The sequence below is a fragment of the Pinus tabuliformis genome, chromosome 4_2, assembly GCF_031772625.1.
Source record: "Pinus tabuliformis cultivar Carrire ecotype Pingquan chromosome 4_2, CPIR1, whole genome shotgun sequence".
NCBI lineage: Eukaryota > Viridiplantae > Streptophyta > Pinopsida > Pinales > Pinaceae > Pinus > Pinus tabuliformis.
Genome location: NC_142304.1, coordinates 117,735,769 through 117,755,585, shown reverse-complemented (window position 1 = coordinate 117,755,585; position 19,817 = coordinate 117,735,769). Strand labels below are relative to the sequence as shown.

The window sequence follows — 19,817 nt, the reverse complement described above, 5'->3', positions numbered from 1 at the left end:
CGTCAAAAGTTCGAGATTTCGCTGAAGAAGCGAGGTTTTGAGCCAGGAGGGTTGAACAACAATCTTCCTCCAGCAAAACGATCCAACAAAAGGAGTGACGCAGTCTCCCAGAGGCAAGATGCTGGCCCAAGCAGAGATTGCGCTTGGATTTTCGCAGTGCTTGCCGGAGTCAAACCACTCAGTGGATCAGTTGTGACTTGGAGAACGAGGTAAACCCTCGTATGTATTCGTTGCTACCGAGATTTCTCTGAAAGGTTAGCCGGTGTGAGAGGCAACCTGTTGTACTCAGATTCTGCTTGCTTAATAATACAAACCCTCTATCTGCTGCACTGATTTTCCCGTTTTGGGTTTTTCCGAGAACATTTGTCCAAAAATAACGGTGTTTGTCTCGTATCTATTTCAGTTTATGATCTGTATGTCAATTTAGTCTGCAATAATGTTTTTCATTAGTGTTTAAATAATTAAATAAAAATGTAAAAACAAGTAGGAGATGATAAACCAGTGACTGCAGTAGGATTTTTGATGTGTAGGTTCAGAAATTTTCACAACTTATGAGTGGAGATAACCCACAAAAAGAAGTCTTGTGGGCAAGATACTCGTTGGGGCTTAGGACCCAAAGTTGTGGGCTTGGAACCCAAGTTAAAGATTTATTATTCTAATTTGTTGTTGAGTGGTGAAATAAGGGTTTCTTGAAGGACAAAGAAGACTTTGAAGTCACTCACAAAAAAGTGTAAATAGAGACCAAAGGAGAGGTCCAGTCATAAGTTGTGATGTGAATTCACTTGTGCAAGGAGTGCCCTAGAGAGAAGGAGTGCCCTAGAGAGAACCATAGCCCTAAGAAGAAAGTTGGGTTAGGAGTTTGTTGAAGGAGATTTTTCCTAGAGAGGAGGTCGTGTAAGGAGGTTTTGGTTAAAGGAGTCTTTATATAAGAGGAGGTTGAGGTAATCTTTCCTGGAGGGAGTTGAGTTTAGTGGAGCTCAAACGCTAATTTCTGGAGGGTTTGAAGGTCTATTATAGGCTGAGATTAAGCTGAGAAAGACCTAGTAAGCTGAGTTGAGTTCCAGGTTGAGGAGAGAGTAGGTCAAGACCTACTCAAGGCTTCAGGTAAGGGAAGATTATGCCGAGAGCCTTAGGACCCTAAGGAATAACTATGGTATGGAGAAACTTAAGAAGGGCATCCTACAATTAGTTGGGGGTCTGTTTGTGAGCAATAGGGCTACAAGGGTTCTTTATGTGAGAAGGGTCGAGGGCCTTAGAGGAGAGGCAAGTTGGTCGAGGATCATTTGTAGCAGACCGAGTGCTCTACATCCTATGGGAAGGTTGATTGATCTGGAAAAAGCGTGTTGCAGATGATGACAAGGTATTGTAGCAAGTCGAGCTAAAGAAGAGAGTTGTCAAGGGTTCAAAGAGGAAGTCTCTTAGGCAAAGGGAAGATCTAATATCAAGAATACATATGGCTAGTATGAACAGTGGCTAAACGGAGCAGTCCACTGGAGAACAACAATTGGGTAGAGATTAAAATGAGTTGATCTTTGTGTGGATAGAAGTGGTTAAAAGGAGCTGACTAGGTGGAAAAGAAGTCTATAGTAGCCAAAAGATAGGGACTACAACAAGGTACTTCAAGGACAAAGAGGATTGAAAGGGTTGCTTGCAAAGGATGGCAAACAACTGGGCAAATGAGTGCCTAATGGACTAGGCCTTAGCCCTAGTTGTATCTTCTCGGAGGACACACTTGTATACTGTGTATTATAGCTGTCTATTGAGGTTTATAAAGGGCCATGATCCCTGGTACGAGATCCCTAGTGTTTTCTTATTGATGGACTAATGAGGAATGTGATTTGGGCCAAAATCTTGTGTACTATTTTTGATTTGTTTGTTTTTATATTTCGTTGTGCAAAGTTCTTTTTGGTTGGGCATCTCTAGAGTGTTTATGTGCTTAGCCAAGTCATAGAATACATCTAGGGTGCATGGAAATTTCAACAGGAAGGAGGTGTTGTTGATGACCACTCCTCACCTGAAGTTTGACCCCCTGAATTGAGAATAGGTAATGAATGTTCCTCATCCTTTGGATCCTCCTACTGCTCACTCTCTATCACTGGAAATGGGTCATGAGACTTCCTAGATGCTAGGTCCTCTAACTTCACATTTCTATTACCAATTGCCTTCGGTGATGCTGGAATGAAGATTTTGTATGCCTTTGAAGTTTGATCGAAGTTCACAAACAAGTCACTCTCGCTTGAGAGTTGCAACTTAATACAATTCTCTACAGGAACATAGATACATATTGGACAACCAAAGATTCAAAAATGCCCTATCTCTAGCTTCACCCTTATGATGCTAGGTCCTCTAACGTCACATTTCTATTATCAATTGCCTTCGGTGATGCTGGAATTAAGATTTTGTATGCCTTTGAAGTCAGATTGAAGTTCACAAACAAGCCCTTCTTGCTTGAGAGTTGCAACTTAATACAATTCTCTACAGGAACATAGATATATATTGGACAACCAAAGATTCAAAAATGCCCTATCTCTAGCTTCACCCTCGTGAATGCTTCTTCAAGAGTATTGTTCCCAAGATCTTGTGACTCTTGTTTTGAACATAAATTGCCATGTTGCATGCTTTCACTCAAATAAAGATAGGCGAATCCTAGTCATAAATCATTGCTTTGGGAGGTCCTACAATGGATCAATTCTCTCCAGACAACCTTGTTTTTCCAAGGGTTGTATGGGACTATCAAATCTCTCTTGATCCTTGCCTCCCTTCAAAAATCCTTTGAAGTCATCAGAAGTGTACTCTCCCCCATTATCTGACTTCAAGACTTTATTCTCCTCTCTGTGGGTTTGGTTCTCCAATTGGGCCCCGAACTCTCTAGTCAACCAAAGACCTCTTATGTGGTCTTCATGAAGAAGATTCAGGTTTTCCTAGAAGAGTTATCAATGAACGTGAGATAGCAATGTGACTCTTGTATCAATGCCACTCACATTGGTCCAAAACACGCATTTGAATGAACAAGATCTAAGATCCCTTAAACTTTCTTTCGTTTCTTGGAAAAACCACGTTGGCATTTTTTTGTTGAGTGCACACCCCAGGTCCTCTAACCCATAAGTTTTTCCAGAGGAGCCTCTTTTTTGGGATGATTCTTATCGTCCATGATCCTTCCTCTATTGAAAATCTTTCGAGGTGATTTGATTTTTAGAGAGCCATTTGGCTTTGAAGCCCTTGGTCTACTAATCCCCGAGTCTTTCTAGGGAAGCCTTTCGTATGGCATAACATTTGACCAAAAAACAATAAGAGAAATGCTTTAGAAGTGGTAGCGCTGAATGACCTCTTTTTTGTCATAAGACCTAGGTTGCTTAGTGAGGTTTTAAATTAAGCTCTAGCGTGCTAGATATTGCTTGATGTTTGGTAACATGTACCTTAAGAATATAGCCTAAAATAAACTAAATTATTGAACTTGTTAATAATTAGTGCTTGTCATAATTGGAGTTCACGCATACTATGTGCATATATTATTTCATTTGGCTTTCGCGCACTGTAATAATAATACATTTTTCGCAATAATCGTCCCTCCCACAAATAATTTTCCCTATGTATGCACACCCCTTGCTCTACAACCCATTAACTTTACAGTTTACTTAGTTCTTCTTGTCGCAAAATCGAGCAGGTCTTATAGAGGGGTACCGTACAAGGCAAGCACTAGACTAGGTGACAATAAAAAGGTAATACCCCATTGTCAACACAACCACTACATTGTTCTCTTTATGGATTTTCACGAATTGGAGGTCTTATAGAGGGGTACCGTACAAGGCAAGCACTAGACCAGGTGACAATAAAAAGGTAATGCCCCATTGTCAACACAACCACTATATCGTTCTCTTTATGGATTTTCACGAATTGGAGGAGTGTCGGTACAAGATCATCTACAAGATATATTCTAGGCTTAAGGGTTTAAGGTGACATGTTAGGCTTCCAAAAGATGACTCAAATTAAGCAAATTAAGTAGAAGGTTCAAACAATAAAAACAAGGCAATTCACATCCCTTAGAGAGGTCAAACAAAAGAAGGCAATTCACATCCTTTAGAGAGGTCAAACAAGGGCACCCTAGACCTAGGGCGTGAGTGATACCATACAAAATGGAATATCCTAAGGTTAGGGTATTAAGGAAAATGTTTTCAACAATGAAAATTAACAAGCCAATGTTGTATGTAATACAAAATGGAATATCCTAAGATTAGGGTATTAAGGAAAATGTTTTCAACAATGAAAATTAACAAGCCAATCTTGTATGTAACCTTCAAGAAGCCCTCAAGATGAAGCTTAACCGAACTAGGGTTTCTCCTAAGGAAAAATAGCTAGGGAAAGAGAAATAATGGTGAAAAATGGATGACTTAGCCACCAAAGAGGATGATATTGAGGCAACCAATCATACTCTTGATGTTGAATGCTTCCAAACCCTAAAATTCCTCTTCTAGCCAATTTCGCTCCAACCCTAGTTGAGTTGCTTATCTTGAGAGGGTTGAAAAAGAGAGAAAAAGGAGAGCGAAATTCAAATAAAGCTTGATCACCTAAATTATGAGACGAATGTCTAGTCGTTGGGTTGATGGCATTTATGGGATTGATATATTAGCCAAATCTTACAAGGAGTCGAGATATTTTGATGCCCTAGCACAAAACCTAAACTATTATCTTTGTGAGGGATCTATATTCACTTGGGAAAGCTAATTCAAAAGTTCACCAAAGGGATTGCTATTCACATTTCATTCATGAATAATGTGTACAATGATGATTTCTAGATTCTATGCGGTGAATCTTCAAGAATAATTGGTGCAATAGAAAAACCCTAGATTACAAACACATCATATACATTAGACGTAAAATAAAAAATTTGTCAATAAAAGGCTCAATTACAAGATAAAATGAATGAACAATTCATTCATTGATCCAAGATAGCTTCTCCAAAGCCAAGACAGGAGCTCCAAGAAACAATGTTCTTCGTAGATCACATCTCTCAAAAGATACAAGAGGTCGAAACAATGTTCTTCGTAGATCACATCTCTCAAAAGATACAAGAGGTCGAAATTCTCTGAAGGAGGTACGAAATAGTCAAGTGATGATGAATAGAAACAATGATCCTCTCCTCTATTTATATGAGGAGGATGAGTCCAAATACTATAGCCTAAAAGCCTCTAATAACAAGTTAAATTACAAGAAACCCTTGGGTTACAAGCCAACACGCATGCATAAAATGGCCTCCAATTGCGATGTCAAGTGCTAAGAGGTGCCAAATGTTATGTAGAAGCATGTAAAAAACATGATTTGAGAGTTTGCCCTCAAATTCGTCTAAATGGATCCCTGTGGTCTCAAAATCCATCTGGGCACCACAAAGTGGTCTCTCTGGGTCTCCAACTATGAAAAGCATCCATCTCTACTCCAACGTTGAGGGCTTTCCAGGTGCTACTTGCCCTCCCAAGTCTTTGAAGGTGAGATCATCCTCATCTGGGTCGTCCTTAAGAATCATCAAATCTAGTGCAAAGTGGCACAATGTCTAGGGTGTAAGGAGTGCTCTGGTACATGTGTGATGTGTGATAGCTCATGTTGTTGGGAGGCACAAGAGTCTCAATACTTCACTTGATAGAGCTAATATACTTCTCTGAGGGCGTAGGTACCTATATGGGTAAGGTGCCCAAGACATCAGTTGTTGAACTACCTGACAATCACAACACAGATTCTAGTGAAATCAACCAGTTGTTAGGGACAAAAATCATTATTTCATCCAAGTGAACCAATCTTGAGTGCTATTGGCTATGTAACACTTCATACGGAAATCCCTTTCCATAATGATGGCCTTGAACTTGATGGTGTTTCCTCCCTGGGTAAGAGTGGTTAAAGGTCAACTCTATAAGGTGTTTCCAACCCTTAAAGAGGAAGTAACATTTCTTCAGTCCACCCTTCAATTGATAGGTGTTAGTAAATATTAATTATGGCCATGAAGGGGACTAGACATCATGGCCAAAGGGACCAGCTGATGGGGGTCCACATTTTGAGTGTATCGATGTGAGGAGGGAGCAATCATGGATTTATGAGTTACCAACTCGGTCGAAAGTAACATTTCTTTAGTCCACCCTTCAATTGATAGGTGTTAGTAAATAATAATTATGGTCATGAAGGGGACTAGACATCATGGCCAATTGTCATGGTCAAAGGGATTCGCTGATGGGGGTCCACATTTTGAGTGTATCGATGTGAGGAGGGAGCAATCGTGGCTTTATGAGTTAACAACTCGACCTTTGTTTTTCCACTACTCTTGTGTGCTTTTTTACTTTTGCTTGATTTTTGTGTGCTTTTTACTTTTGCTTGATTTTTGTGTGCTTTTTACTTTTGCTTATTTTTGTTACCGCTCATAGTGCAAGGGTTAGAGCTTTGCTTTGAATGATATAGCAATTGTATTACCCCTTAATGATGAGTCAGTTTATTACTCATCGGGGTTGGGGCATGCAAGGGTTTCTTCTTATGATATAATGGAGCAACATAGACTCAGGAACCAGGTGATGGCCACAATGAGTGAGGTAGAGCTCATGCTAGGCTTTTACCCACGTGCTAATATGTATTTCCCTAGCCATCTTTTGTATTTTGATATTCTTTCTTTTGTTTTGTTGTGCCCATCATATACTCTTTTTGTGTCTTTTAGTTGTGTCAACCTCCTATGGAAAAGTTTCCAAGCCCTACCTAGATATGAGGATGTGTGGGTTCCAAATAGGGTTGGGGCATGCAAGGGTTTCTTCTTATGATATAATGGAGCAACATAGACTCAGGAACCGGGTGATGGCCATAATGAGTGAGGTAGAGCTCATGCTAGGCTTTTACCCACGTGCTAATATGTATTTCCCTAGCCATCTTTTGTATTTTGATATTCTTTCTTTTGTTTTGTTGTGCCCATCATATACTCTTTTTGCATCTTTTAGTTGTGTCAACCTCCTATGGAAAAGTTTCCAAGCCCTACCTAGATATGAGGATGTGTGGGTTCCAAATCCCAAAGAACCAATAGTCAGTTGAACCTAAAGAATGGAGGTGAGATAAGGGCTTGTAATGTATGATGAAAATTGTTAAGTATGACATAGGGATAGATGGAACTACACTATCTCAATCGAGGCTTCCCAAGTAATGCCCCTCCTATACTCATTGGGCCATTAGGAGAGGTCCCACTCGATTAACCCTCCTTTTAAGGTGAGAGAACAAGATCACAGGGCCATTAGGAGAGGTCCCACTTGATTAACCCTCCATTTAAGGTGAGAGAACAAGATCACAGTTAAAGCCCATCCTCCTTCTTGATCACCCCATAATCCATATCAAATGCCCAAATACAAAGAAGCATCAAATGCCCAAATACAAAGAAGCATCAGCACCCAATTGCAAAATGATTAAAGCACCTTTTGATCGGGAGACAATCTTCATCCATGTGCTTATATCAGATGGGTGAGGTATATGTCAGATCATCAGCTAGTGGGTGGCTGGCTGGCTGGCTGTCATTGATAGGAGAAAAGTTATCTCCTATCGGGTTGCCCATTTTGGTGGGTAATAGTTCCCACGACATCCATTCCATCCCAACCACGGATCCCTAGTTCCCGCTGACATGAGACACCATGAACACAGAGCTCTATCTTGGTGGAGCACTTTGAGCCTGAGTAACTGTTTACCTGTTTTTATTCTTATTCCTAGACCTACAAAGCAACAAGCAACAAAAATTCAAGTTGAATTGAAATTCCTGAAATGAAGGAATGCCAAGGCCAAGGAAGGCAAACATTAGTGGCTCGAACACCACCTTCATTGCTTTCTGCCCGCTGGGCATAAAGTGGGCCCCAGACACCGCACGATTCCTCTTACATGGCCGAACCCCTGCCTCATATATACAAGGATCCATTGATTTTACTAATTTCCTGTATTGTATCTCCATATTTATATTATTATATCTTTACAAAAAGAGGAGTGCACTTTTGAAAAGGTAAACGAGTTTTGAACATTGTATCCTAAAACAAAAAAACTTAAGCTTCTGATAGACAAACTTTTCCTTGTAATAGGTCCACTTTACCTTCTCATTGTTTGGTGGAATGTTTGTGTGTATATATATATATATATATATATAGAATCTGTCTGACCGGATACAGATCTAAGGTTAGTGTTTTTGTGGATTGGATTGGGATTTATGTAAGAACCACTAGACATCTAATAGACTTACTTTCCCTTCTAATAAGTCAACTTTACCTTCCCCTTTTTTGGTGTTTTAGAAGGATACTTCCACAATGCTCATCTATAAGGACATGCTGACAAACAGTCTCAACTAAATATTGGGCTTCAGTACAAAGCTAACTACCATCCACTGACATCATCATGACAAATAGGTCTTCAGCTTGTACAGTCTTCATTTAGAAAGATTAATATTAAATTGAAAATGTAAACTCCATAAGATGAATCAGAGGCAGGCATAGGCCTCGTGATCTCAACTAAATAGTGGGCTTCAGTACAAAGCTAACTACCATCCACTGACATCATCATGACAAATAGGTCTTCAGCTTGTACAGTCTTCATTTAGAAAGATTAATATTAAATTGAAAATGTAAACTCCACTAAGATGAATCAGAGGCAGCCATAGGCCTCGTGATCCCATTTGTTCCCACGCTGGATTTTGGAGACAATAGCTGATAATGAGGCTACGAGGTTATCAATAATCCATGCATGCATCACAATACCAAAATATCATAAAGTTGCCATATGCGTTATATCCACGATGCCACAAGCCTAACTCTAACCCGTACCTCCTTGAAGCTTTGAAAATAATTTAAAACCAGTAATGAATATATCACCAAGGGAGATACAGAAAACATTCACAAGTGTCGTCTCTAGTCCCTAGTGCCTACTAGTTTCAGCAGCTTTTGAATTTTTATTCTGCCAAATAGGCAGGTCGTCTTCCCCCAAAGTAGAAGTAGAGATGATTTTGAAGCATAACTATGATTTCTATAAATGATTTTCCCTATATCCGTTAATAGAAAAAACATTTGAAAGCATCTAATAAGAGAAGAGAATATCTTCCTTCAAAGAAGGAATTGATTTTCCATCTGTCCATTAATAGAAAAAACTTTTAAAAGCATCTAGTAAGAGAAAAGAATATCTCCCTTCAAAGAAGAATTTATTTTCCATATATCCATCAATAAAAAAAGAACTTTTGAAAACTTTTGAAAGCATCTAATAAGAGAAGAGAGTATCTCCCTTCAAAGAAGGAATTACTTAGTGTAAACATGCAAAGGCTTTTCCTCGAATAAAAACCTGTCTTTATTAACCCCTAAAGTGATTTTTTACTTGTTGCCACGGTCAATATGTTTGAACCCCGGGATTTATATTATAAGATGGATTTCAAATTTTAATCAAAGGGCAATTCCAAGGCTATTTTGATCAGGTTCTAGTCAGCTCTTCTAATATTTCCCTTGCACTTTAGGCTAAACAAATGTGGAGGAATGACCAAATGGGACTGTTTGACTGTGTTCACCGCTCTCGTATTTGCCTTATTTGTAGTGTGACCCTTACTTGTGGCTATTGCAGCTAATCTCGGAATAGGAACTTGTCAATGCAGGTTCAAATAGGGCTTCACTTTTAGGTACACCTAAACTTTGTACACTATCTGCAGAAAATCAAGACTGAAAGACCTCTAGGAGTTACACCAAGAGTCATTGTTGGATCTGCAGAGTAAAGTAGGTTGAAGTAACTACTGTGGGAGCTGAGTTGGTTTCGAGTTAATGAATGCATTCTCTCACAACATTCCCGAGTGATCGGAAAGCAGCAACTAAATGCTAAAGCAAAATTCCAGGAAGGCAGAACGAATTCTACTGACCTATCTCTAGTTAATTAGAGATTTTAATTTCTATGTTGGGCGGAGAGGGGGGAAGAGAGAAAGATCCTACTTTATGCTAGTTGTCCAGCTGTCCGAGCTGAACTAAGTTTGGCCACTAACCATGTCTATGGTTGCCTCTATGTTGCAAATAAAAACTCTGAGCGGTGTTACGTGTGCCAAATTTGAACTTTAGTCATCAGTGACGTCATTTCATGTTATCCTTTATGTCCAAATTATGCTGTAAAGTCATGTCATGTTATTCTTTATGTCAAAATTATGCTGAAGTCATCTACCCTCGAAAATTACCCAGTAAAATCTCTCCTATAAAACTTGTTTTGGACTATGGTAATCTAAGATTTGATATAGGTTGTTTTTTGCATAGGAGTATTCAATAATTTTTTTTCAAGTAAAAAATACTGCTATATTGTACTATGATAGCTTACTTTTTTTTTAACATACATGTCCCTGAAACTCCTTACTATATAGCCTTTTTGAAAGGACTTTGTGATGTCTGATGTTTGCATTATATTTCTAGATTTCCAATGGCAGAAGATATGCCATGTTTGTGCTCAGAGTATTGTTTATGTGCGAAGAAACAATTTTTTTATCACTTATTCGGTACCTCTCTTGTCAGATCGATGTTCACTCCAGCTTTACGACAAGTAGATGCTTCTTCATTGCAAGGAAGGATGGATCCAGGACGGATTTTTCTTACTTGAAATGCTTGAAACACCTTCTTCATGAGAAGTTTCCGAACTCGGCACAGGCCTTTATCGACAAGTATTTCTCTCGTTAGGAGATTATGTAATTGCCATGACAATATACTCCTTTGCAGAATGAAGGCATGTTATTACTCAACTCATTTTTGACAATTGCCAGAAGTTGTTTTCACGTTGTACTAAGTCCCGTTCAGGTCGAAGTACCTTCTTTCAAGTTTCATTTCTGGCAGACATTAAAGTTTTTCTGAGTATGATATTTGCCAATTTATCTTCTTATCTCTGTGACAATGCAATCCAGTTCGTGTAAAATTTGTAGTTGTTTGCAGTGGATTCTATATGGCTAATGAATGTGCTAGGTCTACTTTTTCACCTATTTTGAGGTTTTTCCTATAGGTAGACTTTCTAGCCTTTGGGGTTTGTTTAATGTCATTATATACTGTAGAACAAATTCACTCATATTCTCTTCCACAAAGAAATCTGTTTTAATCTGAATGTATAGCGAATTTTGAGTCATACAAAGCTATAAGATAATTGAGAGAGGACATTTCTGATTGATTGAGTATATCTTGGATACTATCCTTTAAAATGTTGAGTTGTTAACCAAACAGAACAGAGGATGAGGATGGTCTCTTAGTTATAACTTATCGTCTTGCTTTCTATAATTGTTTCTAGGAATATAGATGCAACTTAAGAGACAAGTGGTTAGCATTGTGAGTAATAGCTAAGGTGGTATTTTGTTCATCTTAACCTCGACCTGTTGGTCGACTGTAGCAAGGTAATGTAGAGGCGATATACTGACTCTTGAATCAAAGCCCACCCAGGGACTTTGAAGTATAAATCTTCAGAATGAAGCTGGTTTGGTTTTATGAGAAACCTTATGCGTAGCGATATAATGAATTTAGAAAAGTATTTCATTACTTCCTGTTTTTCCAATCACAGGCTCTTAAAGCCTCTAGACAATAGCATATGGAAACTGCGGGGATGTATTATGCGTTGTCCTTGGGCTTTAACCTTGGGTAATGGTAAAGCCTAAAAGTTGCAGGGAACAGATCTCTTGCTCACGATATGGGATAAATTTATTGGCACCGTTGCATTCTTTCTAGAAGAGATGTATTCTTCCAACCGCAAATCCGCAAGCTTGAATAAATGTTGTTAATTTCTTTTATATGTACTGATTGTATATATGCATATTCTTATCCAATTCTGTAATCATATTCCCGAAATGCTAATGCAAGTAGCCTCTAGTTTATTGATCGTATCACCTCATGTTCATTCCTGTGTTCTGTAATCATATGTCAAACTGTCAATGTAGATAGCTTATTGATCGTATCAGTTTATATTCACTTCTGTAGGCACTCTCAATCTACTCTTAGTTCAGAAACCATCTGAACTCTCTTAGCACATATATTTGATATGATAAGCCTTGTACCGAAAAATTAAGTGGAGCTCTATCTATTTGAGATTGATCGGTAGAAGTAGGTTTCGCTAAGACTCGGAACAAGCTCATTCTACGCAGATTTTGAAAAGGCTTTCATGACATCCTTGGGACGACAAATTTATGGGTGCACCTTGACATATACTCAAAGGGTAAATCCACGAGACTGAATAAATGCTGCTAGTTTTGTTTATAATCACATGCCAGACATGTCACTGCAATGTAGCCTAGTTTATTGGTGATAACTTTCTATTCACTCGTATATGCTTGCAATCTAGTTTAGCAAACCATCTGAGTTTGTAGTAGTACATATACTGATTTGAGAATCCTTGTACCACAGATTAGGTGGAGTTATCTGTTTGAGCTTGATTACGAGAAATAGGTTTCCTCAGAGCAAGTCTCATTTTACACGCAGGCTTTCATGGCATGCCTTTGGAAGTTATCAAATCGAAAACTTTGGTTATGTTTTTCCTTGAACAGAGCTATTCAACTTTTAGCCTGCCACCATTTCTATATCTCAAGGCATAACATAGCGTGACATAAAAATCGAGATAATGTTTGTAATAGATGGATTTGTTTTTTATTGATCTTAATATCTGCGCCAAATTAAAACCACTTCAACGGAATATGTGCTTACGGGATATAAAATCGCAATTTCGCATCTAGAGAACAAAATTCAGCTTTCCCGTGGACACCCAATGCAAGATGTTTGGCCTCTTACTGTGTTCTTTCCTGACATCAATTAATGGCATAACCCATAAAGTACAAAATATCTAATGAACATGATTTGCATCTTTAACAATTAGAGTAATTATCTCACCTTTTCCCAGAGCTGCCGATTAGCAGCAGAATTTCGACGTTTTTTCAAAGTTTCATATGATTATTAATAAAGGGGAGAGAAAATAGATACCTTGAACATGCTACCTCTCTACAAATTTGCATGCAAAACCACCTTATAATATCTCTGTCCATTCTTTGTGTATGCCATACCACATATGCATCTGTTACCCATTCTTCTGTTGGTCTCCCTATTTAATCTGTATTCTGTATTGTAATGAAGTGAATATTAAATTGTGAGAGATGAAAGATTGAATAGAATGGATTAAATTGTTACTCTGCGAAAGTTTAATTTAAACGAGGGAAAAGAACCTTCGGGTACAACTCATATGCACAGCAATCAAGCCAACATTGATTGGAGCCTGACGTTTTCCACATTTAATCTGTATTGTGAAGAAGTGATTTGCACATTATATTTGTATTCATATTAACTGGTAAAGACCATAGAACAGAATACGACGGGGTGGAGATGGAGGTCTGAGAAACAGACCTTACCTTGTCATTGGAAATTTGCGTCCTTTGTTCTACGCATTTTTCGGAAATATATTGAATTGATGTTAACAAGTCTGCCTCCCTGTGTCAGCTTCAATTGACGACAACGACTTATATTAGCTTTCCTCAGGCTGATTATACTAGATCTCATATTTCCATTTAGATTGAACTGTCGCAAGAAGCAATTTATAGGGCCATATGGATGGAACTGTCGCATGAAACAATTTATAGGGCCATATTGATGGAACTGTCCTATGCACCATTGACATGTCAAGGAAGAAAGAAGACAGACGACAAAAAGCTCAGGTGATGGATCTTGCTGCTGCTGCTCATGGACCACAAAATACAATGCAGTTTGGTTTGAATGTTTGAAAACGAAGCCCAAACGTGATGCTCCGTCTTCTCTTGCATATTTTGTACCCTGGTTCACATTTTTTCTTTTGAAGCTAAATCCATATAAATATAAAATACAGGGACGGTATTCTTGATGTGACACACATTCATCATTCGGGACAGAAACGCACTTTTTTCGCTTATTGGGAAGGCGAGTGAATGGTGACTGATGTGAGGACATAAAATGAACATTTTCTAGTGTACATTTTCGCTACCTTGGAGAGAACCCCAGAGCATTCAAACAAATAAGATCCTTTACAGGCCTTAATTCCATAGAGAGTGGAGAGGAAATTACGGTTTACCGGGTGATAAGACGGCTTTTACTGGGAATAGTTCAGATAGATAACAACTCCCTTGTTAGACTCTACTATAGCCTACCATTCAGTGAGTTCTGCCTCTGCTTTCTTGAGATGGTCCAAAAAACTCCATTTAGTGAGTTCTGCTTCTGGTTTCTTGAGATGGTCTAAAAAATTGTGTGTGCTTGTGTCATTATCTTCAATACTTAGCATATCTGGTGTAAGAGGGCGAGTGGATAGATGGTGATAAAAATGCAGTCCACCAAGAAGGGTGGTGAACAAATGATGGTTTGCTGTGAAGGTTATAAAATTACACACTTATGAAAGGCGTAATCTTAGAAACGGGGGATGTTACACAAAACCACACGGGCGGTGAGGAGGTGAAAATTAAACAGTGGTTACGTGTTGCATATTTGAATGCACACCTGTGAAGGCTATACGATTACACACTTACGAAAATGGGTTATTTTAGAAACGGTGGATGTTACACAAAACCACCCTACTAACAGAACAAAACAATGGGTCGGGAGGAGGTGAAAGTAAGACAAATAGTGGCTTTGTATTGCATGTATGAATGCACACCATTGAGTTGTGATGAGAGTTTAAATTTATAGAATGGTGATTTGTGTAACGGTTGTATGAGCAGACCCTTGAAAAGCGTGGGTGGTTCACACCTGTGAAGGTCGTATGCAATTACACAGTTATGAAAAGGAGTAATTTTAGAAACGGTGGATGTTACACAGAACAACCCTAACATGTCAGAATAATGGGTGGTGAGGAGGTGGAAGTAACGCAAATAGTGGTTTCGTGTTCCATGTATGAATGCGCACCATTGAGTTGTGAGAAGGTTGAAGTTATAGAATGGTGATTTTGTGTAACGGTTGTATGAATGCAGACCCTTGAAAAGCGTGGGTACTGAGAAGGTGACAGTTACGCAAATGGTGAGCGTGGTGTTTCTCTGTGAAAGTTGTGTGATCTCACAAATTCATGGGTGCTGAGAAGGTGACAGTTAACGCAAATGGTGAGCGTGGTGCTTATCTGTGAAAATGTGTGATCTCACGAATTAATTTCATTTAAAATTTTGCATTTTGAAATTAGAGTTCGTTTTATTTTAATTAAAAAAAGCTATGTCTAGAGTAATTTTGTTGGTTGAAATTTTAGGTTTTGTTAGAAATTTTGACAATAAACTGGTCGATTGCTAAACTTGACTCTAGGATAATTTGAGATCATGTGTATTGCTGCTGGATTTTCGAGATATGTTGATAAATATAGCCTTAACGCACGCAAATTACTACATTAAGTTTTAATATGGTATCCAGTACTACATAATTTAACATTGCCTTTTGTTTTGAGTAATGGTTTAAAGATTGCATATGGTTTTAGCATTTGATATGACCGAAACATATATGTATGGTGTTTTAAATAACATGTGCTATATCATGGTGTTATATTGAAAGCGCACGATGAAAATATATAAGCTTGAGAGGCAAAGCAAATAGATATGAGCATATTTCAATATATATATATATATATATATATATATATATAGTCATTCAACTATGTTGAAGGAGGGGTAGAGTATGATGTTGAAGGAGGGGTAGAGTATGACATTTTTAGAGTGTGTTAAGTGAATACATTTAAGGATCTAGTCTGTTTAAGTGAATAAATTTTTAATAAAAAATATCAAGAGGATAATTTATGGGTATGTGACTCAATTATATTGAAGAAAGGGGAAAGTTTTAGTGAATAACTTTTAATAAAATATAATAATGAGGATTACTTTAAATGCATCATTGTTGGGTCATTCAATTATATTGAGTGAATAAATTTAAAAAAAATATCAAGAGGATCATTAGTTAATTTATGAGTGAATTAACTTTTAAAAAAATATCAAGAGGATCCTTAGTTAATTTATGGGTAAGTGGTTGAATGTTCACGTGAGCTTTTTAATAAAATATAATAATGAGGTTAGTTTAAATAGTTAATTTATGGGTAAGTGGTTGAAAGTTCACGGGAACTTTTTAATAAAATATAATAATGAGGTTAGTTTAAATGCACACAAGTAAAGGATATGAGAACATTGTTGGGTCATTCAATTATATTGAGTGGAAGGGTGGAACACATATGACAACAATGTCACCTCACTCAAGTGGGATAGTTGGAATATATGAGAATATTGTCACGTCACTCAAGTGAGATGGTTGGAATATATGAGAATATTGTCATGTGAGAGGGTTGGAATATATGAGAATATTCCCAGGTCGTTGGAATATATGAGAATATTGCTCAGTCATTCAGTTATATGGAGGGGAGGAGAGGTTATATAATATTTTGTTTATGGAGGGGAGGTTATGTAATATTTTGTTTAAAGAAATTATCTCTACGATGAAATTCTAGCATATGGTTTCAATAAGCACATGAGACATTTGTATTTTGTGATAGTATCGTAGTACTTTAATCTATAAAACAATAATGATTAATAATGACTATTGAATGCAAGTACTATAAGAACTCAAACAACATTTGATTTCAGCAATAAACGTTATAAATAGGGCTCTAAGTATATTTATAATATCATACAGTGGATTTCATCACGTTATAAATAGGGCTAATTAAACATTTGATTAGGATACTTGTAAAATTCACAGATACAAATAACACAAATGTAGTTTCTAGGCTTACAAGCTATAGCTATTCCCTTTTTGCCACAAAATCACACCAGTAGACCTTGTTGCTACCTCACAATATTATTTTGCTCATGTTGCCTTGATCCCTAGTTAACCACCATGTTAATTTCTCCCTTAGCTCCTCATTGTTAGCTAGTCGCAGCCTCAGATCCCTAAGTAAGCCCCCCTAGGCCATTTATTTCCTTGAATTTGAACCTATCCTAGTTTGTTGTAAGTTAGAATTCAACTTCAGGTAACTCGCTACCATTTTCTACTACAAACAGCCAACCACTATTTTTTCTAGTGCTTGCTACCTCAGAAACTATGTTCCATTTCTTGCTTGCCTCAGAAAGATGGTCTAATGCCTCAAAAGGATAATTTTAGTCCTCCCTACCTCAAAAACTAAGATTCCAACTCACGCATTCCAACTCGCGCTTGCCTTGGAAAGATGGTTCGTTACTTTAGAAGGATTAATTCCATCCTTGTTGCCTCATAATCTAAGATTCGAACCCTTGCTCACCTCAGAAAGACAACCAAAAAGATCGAAGGATTGGCGAGGGTGGAATCTTTCTCCATTAAAACTGAGGGTGGAATCTTTCTCCATTAAAACCACTAAGAGAAAAGGGGTCTTAAAGACCTTCCAAGAACCTCCCTTCCATGATGATCATAATTATTCTCCTCCCTTCTAGAGATTCATTTTGGGGTTTTTCCCTTCTAAATTCAAATTTGAGTGACATGAAAGTTTACCTCCATTTACCTTGATTTAATTTTTATTATCTAATGTTACGTAAGTAGCATAACACAATAATTCCCCATTTTGAATTTGTTATAGCCTTCAGGGTTATATAGACAATTAATTTGAAGAGGACATTACAGTCCCCCCTTCTCGACATTGCTTATCCTCAAGAAATTGTAGATTTGAGTGCTCCAAAATCTATTCTCCTTCCCATGTGATGTCCCTAGGGATATCTTTTCACTTGAGAAGGTATTCTGAGATCATCCTACCCTTTAATCTCCTATCTTAGACAACCATGATGGCTTTTGGAATCAATACTAAATGCCCCTCCTTGTCCAAAGGAGGTAGCTCAACTGAAGTAGTAACCTATTGACTTGCTTCCTTCTTGAGGCATGATACATGGAAGACATTTTGGATTTTGCTCACCTCTAGCAACTCCAACTCCTAAGTTACTTCAATTCATCTTATTATTTTGCAATGCCTATAAAATCTTGGTTTTTTGTTTTCTTGCACCACTTTTCTTGAGTGAACATTATCTATATGGATGCTATATTAGGAAAACTAAATCTCCTAACTCACTCTACTTTGTGCTTGTTTGCATACACCTTTTGTTGGTTCTAGGTGGCCCGTAAATTCTCCTCAAGGACGTTAAGGATGTCCAAGCTCTTCTGTATCCAATCAGATCCAATCTTTGGCTTTTGGAGCCTTTCTACCCCAAATGCCAAATTGACAAATGTTGGGGCATTGCACCCATAAAATGCTGCCTTGAATGGGGGCAATGCCTTGAATGGGGGCATTCCAATAATGGGGGCATTCCAATAGATATATGATAAGTGGTGTCATGGCAGTGCTTCTCGAGATGATCCATGCCTTATGATGTTCAAACTCATAATTATGCCTATACCCCTCAATATATTTATTCACAATCTTTGTTTGGCCATTTGTTTGAGGGTGATAACTAGTACTAGGGGTCAATTTTGTGCCCACCAATTTGAACAACTCTTGCCAAAATGCATTGATAAACCTGATACCTTGAACACTTATTATATTTTTGGGTACCCTGTAGAGTCTAAACACCTCCTTGAAGAACAATTACACTACTTGTGTTGTCTTATAATTTGTTGAAGTCACAAAGAAATGTGCAAACTTGGTTACCTTGTCAACTATCACGTGGATGTAATCCTTGCCTTTTGCTTTGGGCAGACCTATGATATGGTCCGTCGATATGCTCTCCCACTTCCACTTTGGAATTGGCAAGGGTTGTAGCAATCTTGCAAGGTGAATATGCCTGGTCTTGTTCTATTAATAAGTCATGTTCTCCTTTACGTGCCTCAACACATCATCTTGAGGCCTTTCCAAGATAACCTTTCTCTAATATGCCTGTAAGTTTTGAAGAACCCTTGGTGTCCCACCTATGATATGGTTCGTCGATATGCTCTCCCACTTCTGCTCTGGGATTGGCAAGGGTTGTAGAAATCGTGCAAGGTGAATATGCCTGGTCTTGTTCTATTAATAAGTCATGTACTCCTTTACGTGCCTCGACACATCATCCTTGAGGCCTTTCCAAGATCACCTTTCTCTAATATGCCTGTAAGTTTTGAAGAACCCTTGGTGTCCCACTAGTGGTGTGACGTGCGGTCTTCATGATCTCCTTGAGTGTGGATTTAGGAACCAAATATAACCTGCTTTTATAGAAAATGACCCCATCATCTATACTATGTATGTTATCTTAGATGGGATTGTCCATTAACTCACAAGAAAACTTGTTTTTGGAATATTCTACTGAGAGGTGGGCTTTCCAATACCCTGTGATCTACATGAGTGAACAAGCAAACTTGTTTTTGGAATATTCTACTGAGAGGTGGGCTTCCCAATACCCTGTGATCTACATGAGTGAACAAGCAAACTTGTTTTTGGAATATTCTACTGAGAGGTGGGCTTCCCAATACCCTGTGATCTCCATGAGTGAACAAGCGATTGGTGGCTCGAAAATGCATCAGCCACAATGTTCTTCTTGCCCTTCATGCACTCAATATCAAAATCATCGACCTGAATATTACTTACCCATTTATGTTGCCTTTCATTTAAGTCCTTTTGCTCTAGGAAGTGCCAGAAGCTATTGTGATATGTCATGACTACAAAGTCTACCAAGTATTATCTGAACTTCATTAAAGCATGCATAATGGCGAGCATCTCTTTGTCGTAAATGGACTACAACTTCTCTGGATCTCTAGTTTATGACTTTCGATCGCTATCAAGTGGTTATTTTGCATCAACACAACTCTTATCCGCTCACTCGAAGCATCACACTCTAATTAGAAGCCCTGGAAAAAGATAGGAAGTGCCAACACTAGTGATGAGCT

General features: G+C 38.1%; 1 protein-coding gene across 2 annotated transcripts in view; it reads left to right on the top strand.

Moving 5' to 3' along the window:
- The window catches only part of NRPD1B (nuclear RNA polymerase D1B), a 309,428-nt gene extending 298,561 nt beyond the window's left edge, over nt 1–10,867 (top strand). For both annotated transcript variants that reach the window (XM_089428292.1, XM_089428293.1), the window contains one exon: nt 10,515–10,867. In XM_089428292.1, coding sequence (XP_089284418.1) covers nt 10,515–10,676 — 162 coding nt within the window. In that variant the 3' untranslated portion in view covers nt 10,677–10,867. The remainder of the gene's footprint in view (nt 1–10,514) is intronic.
- The last annotated feature ends 8,950 nt before the right edge of the window (nt 10,868–19,817 follow it).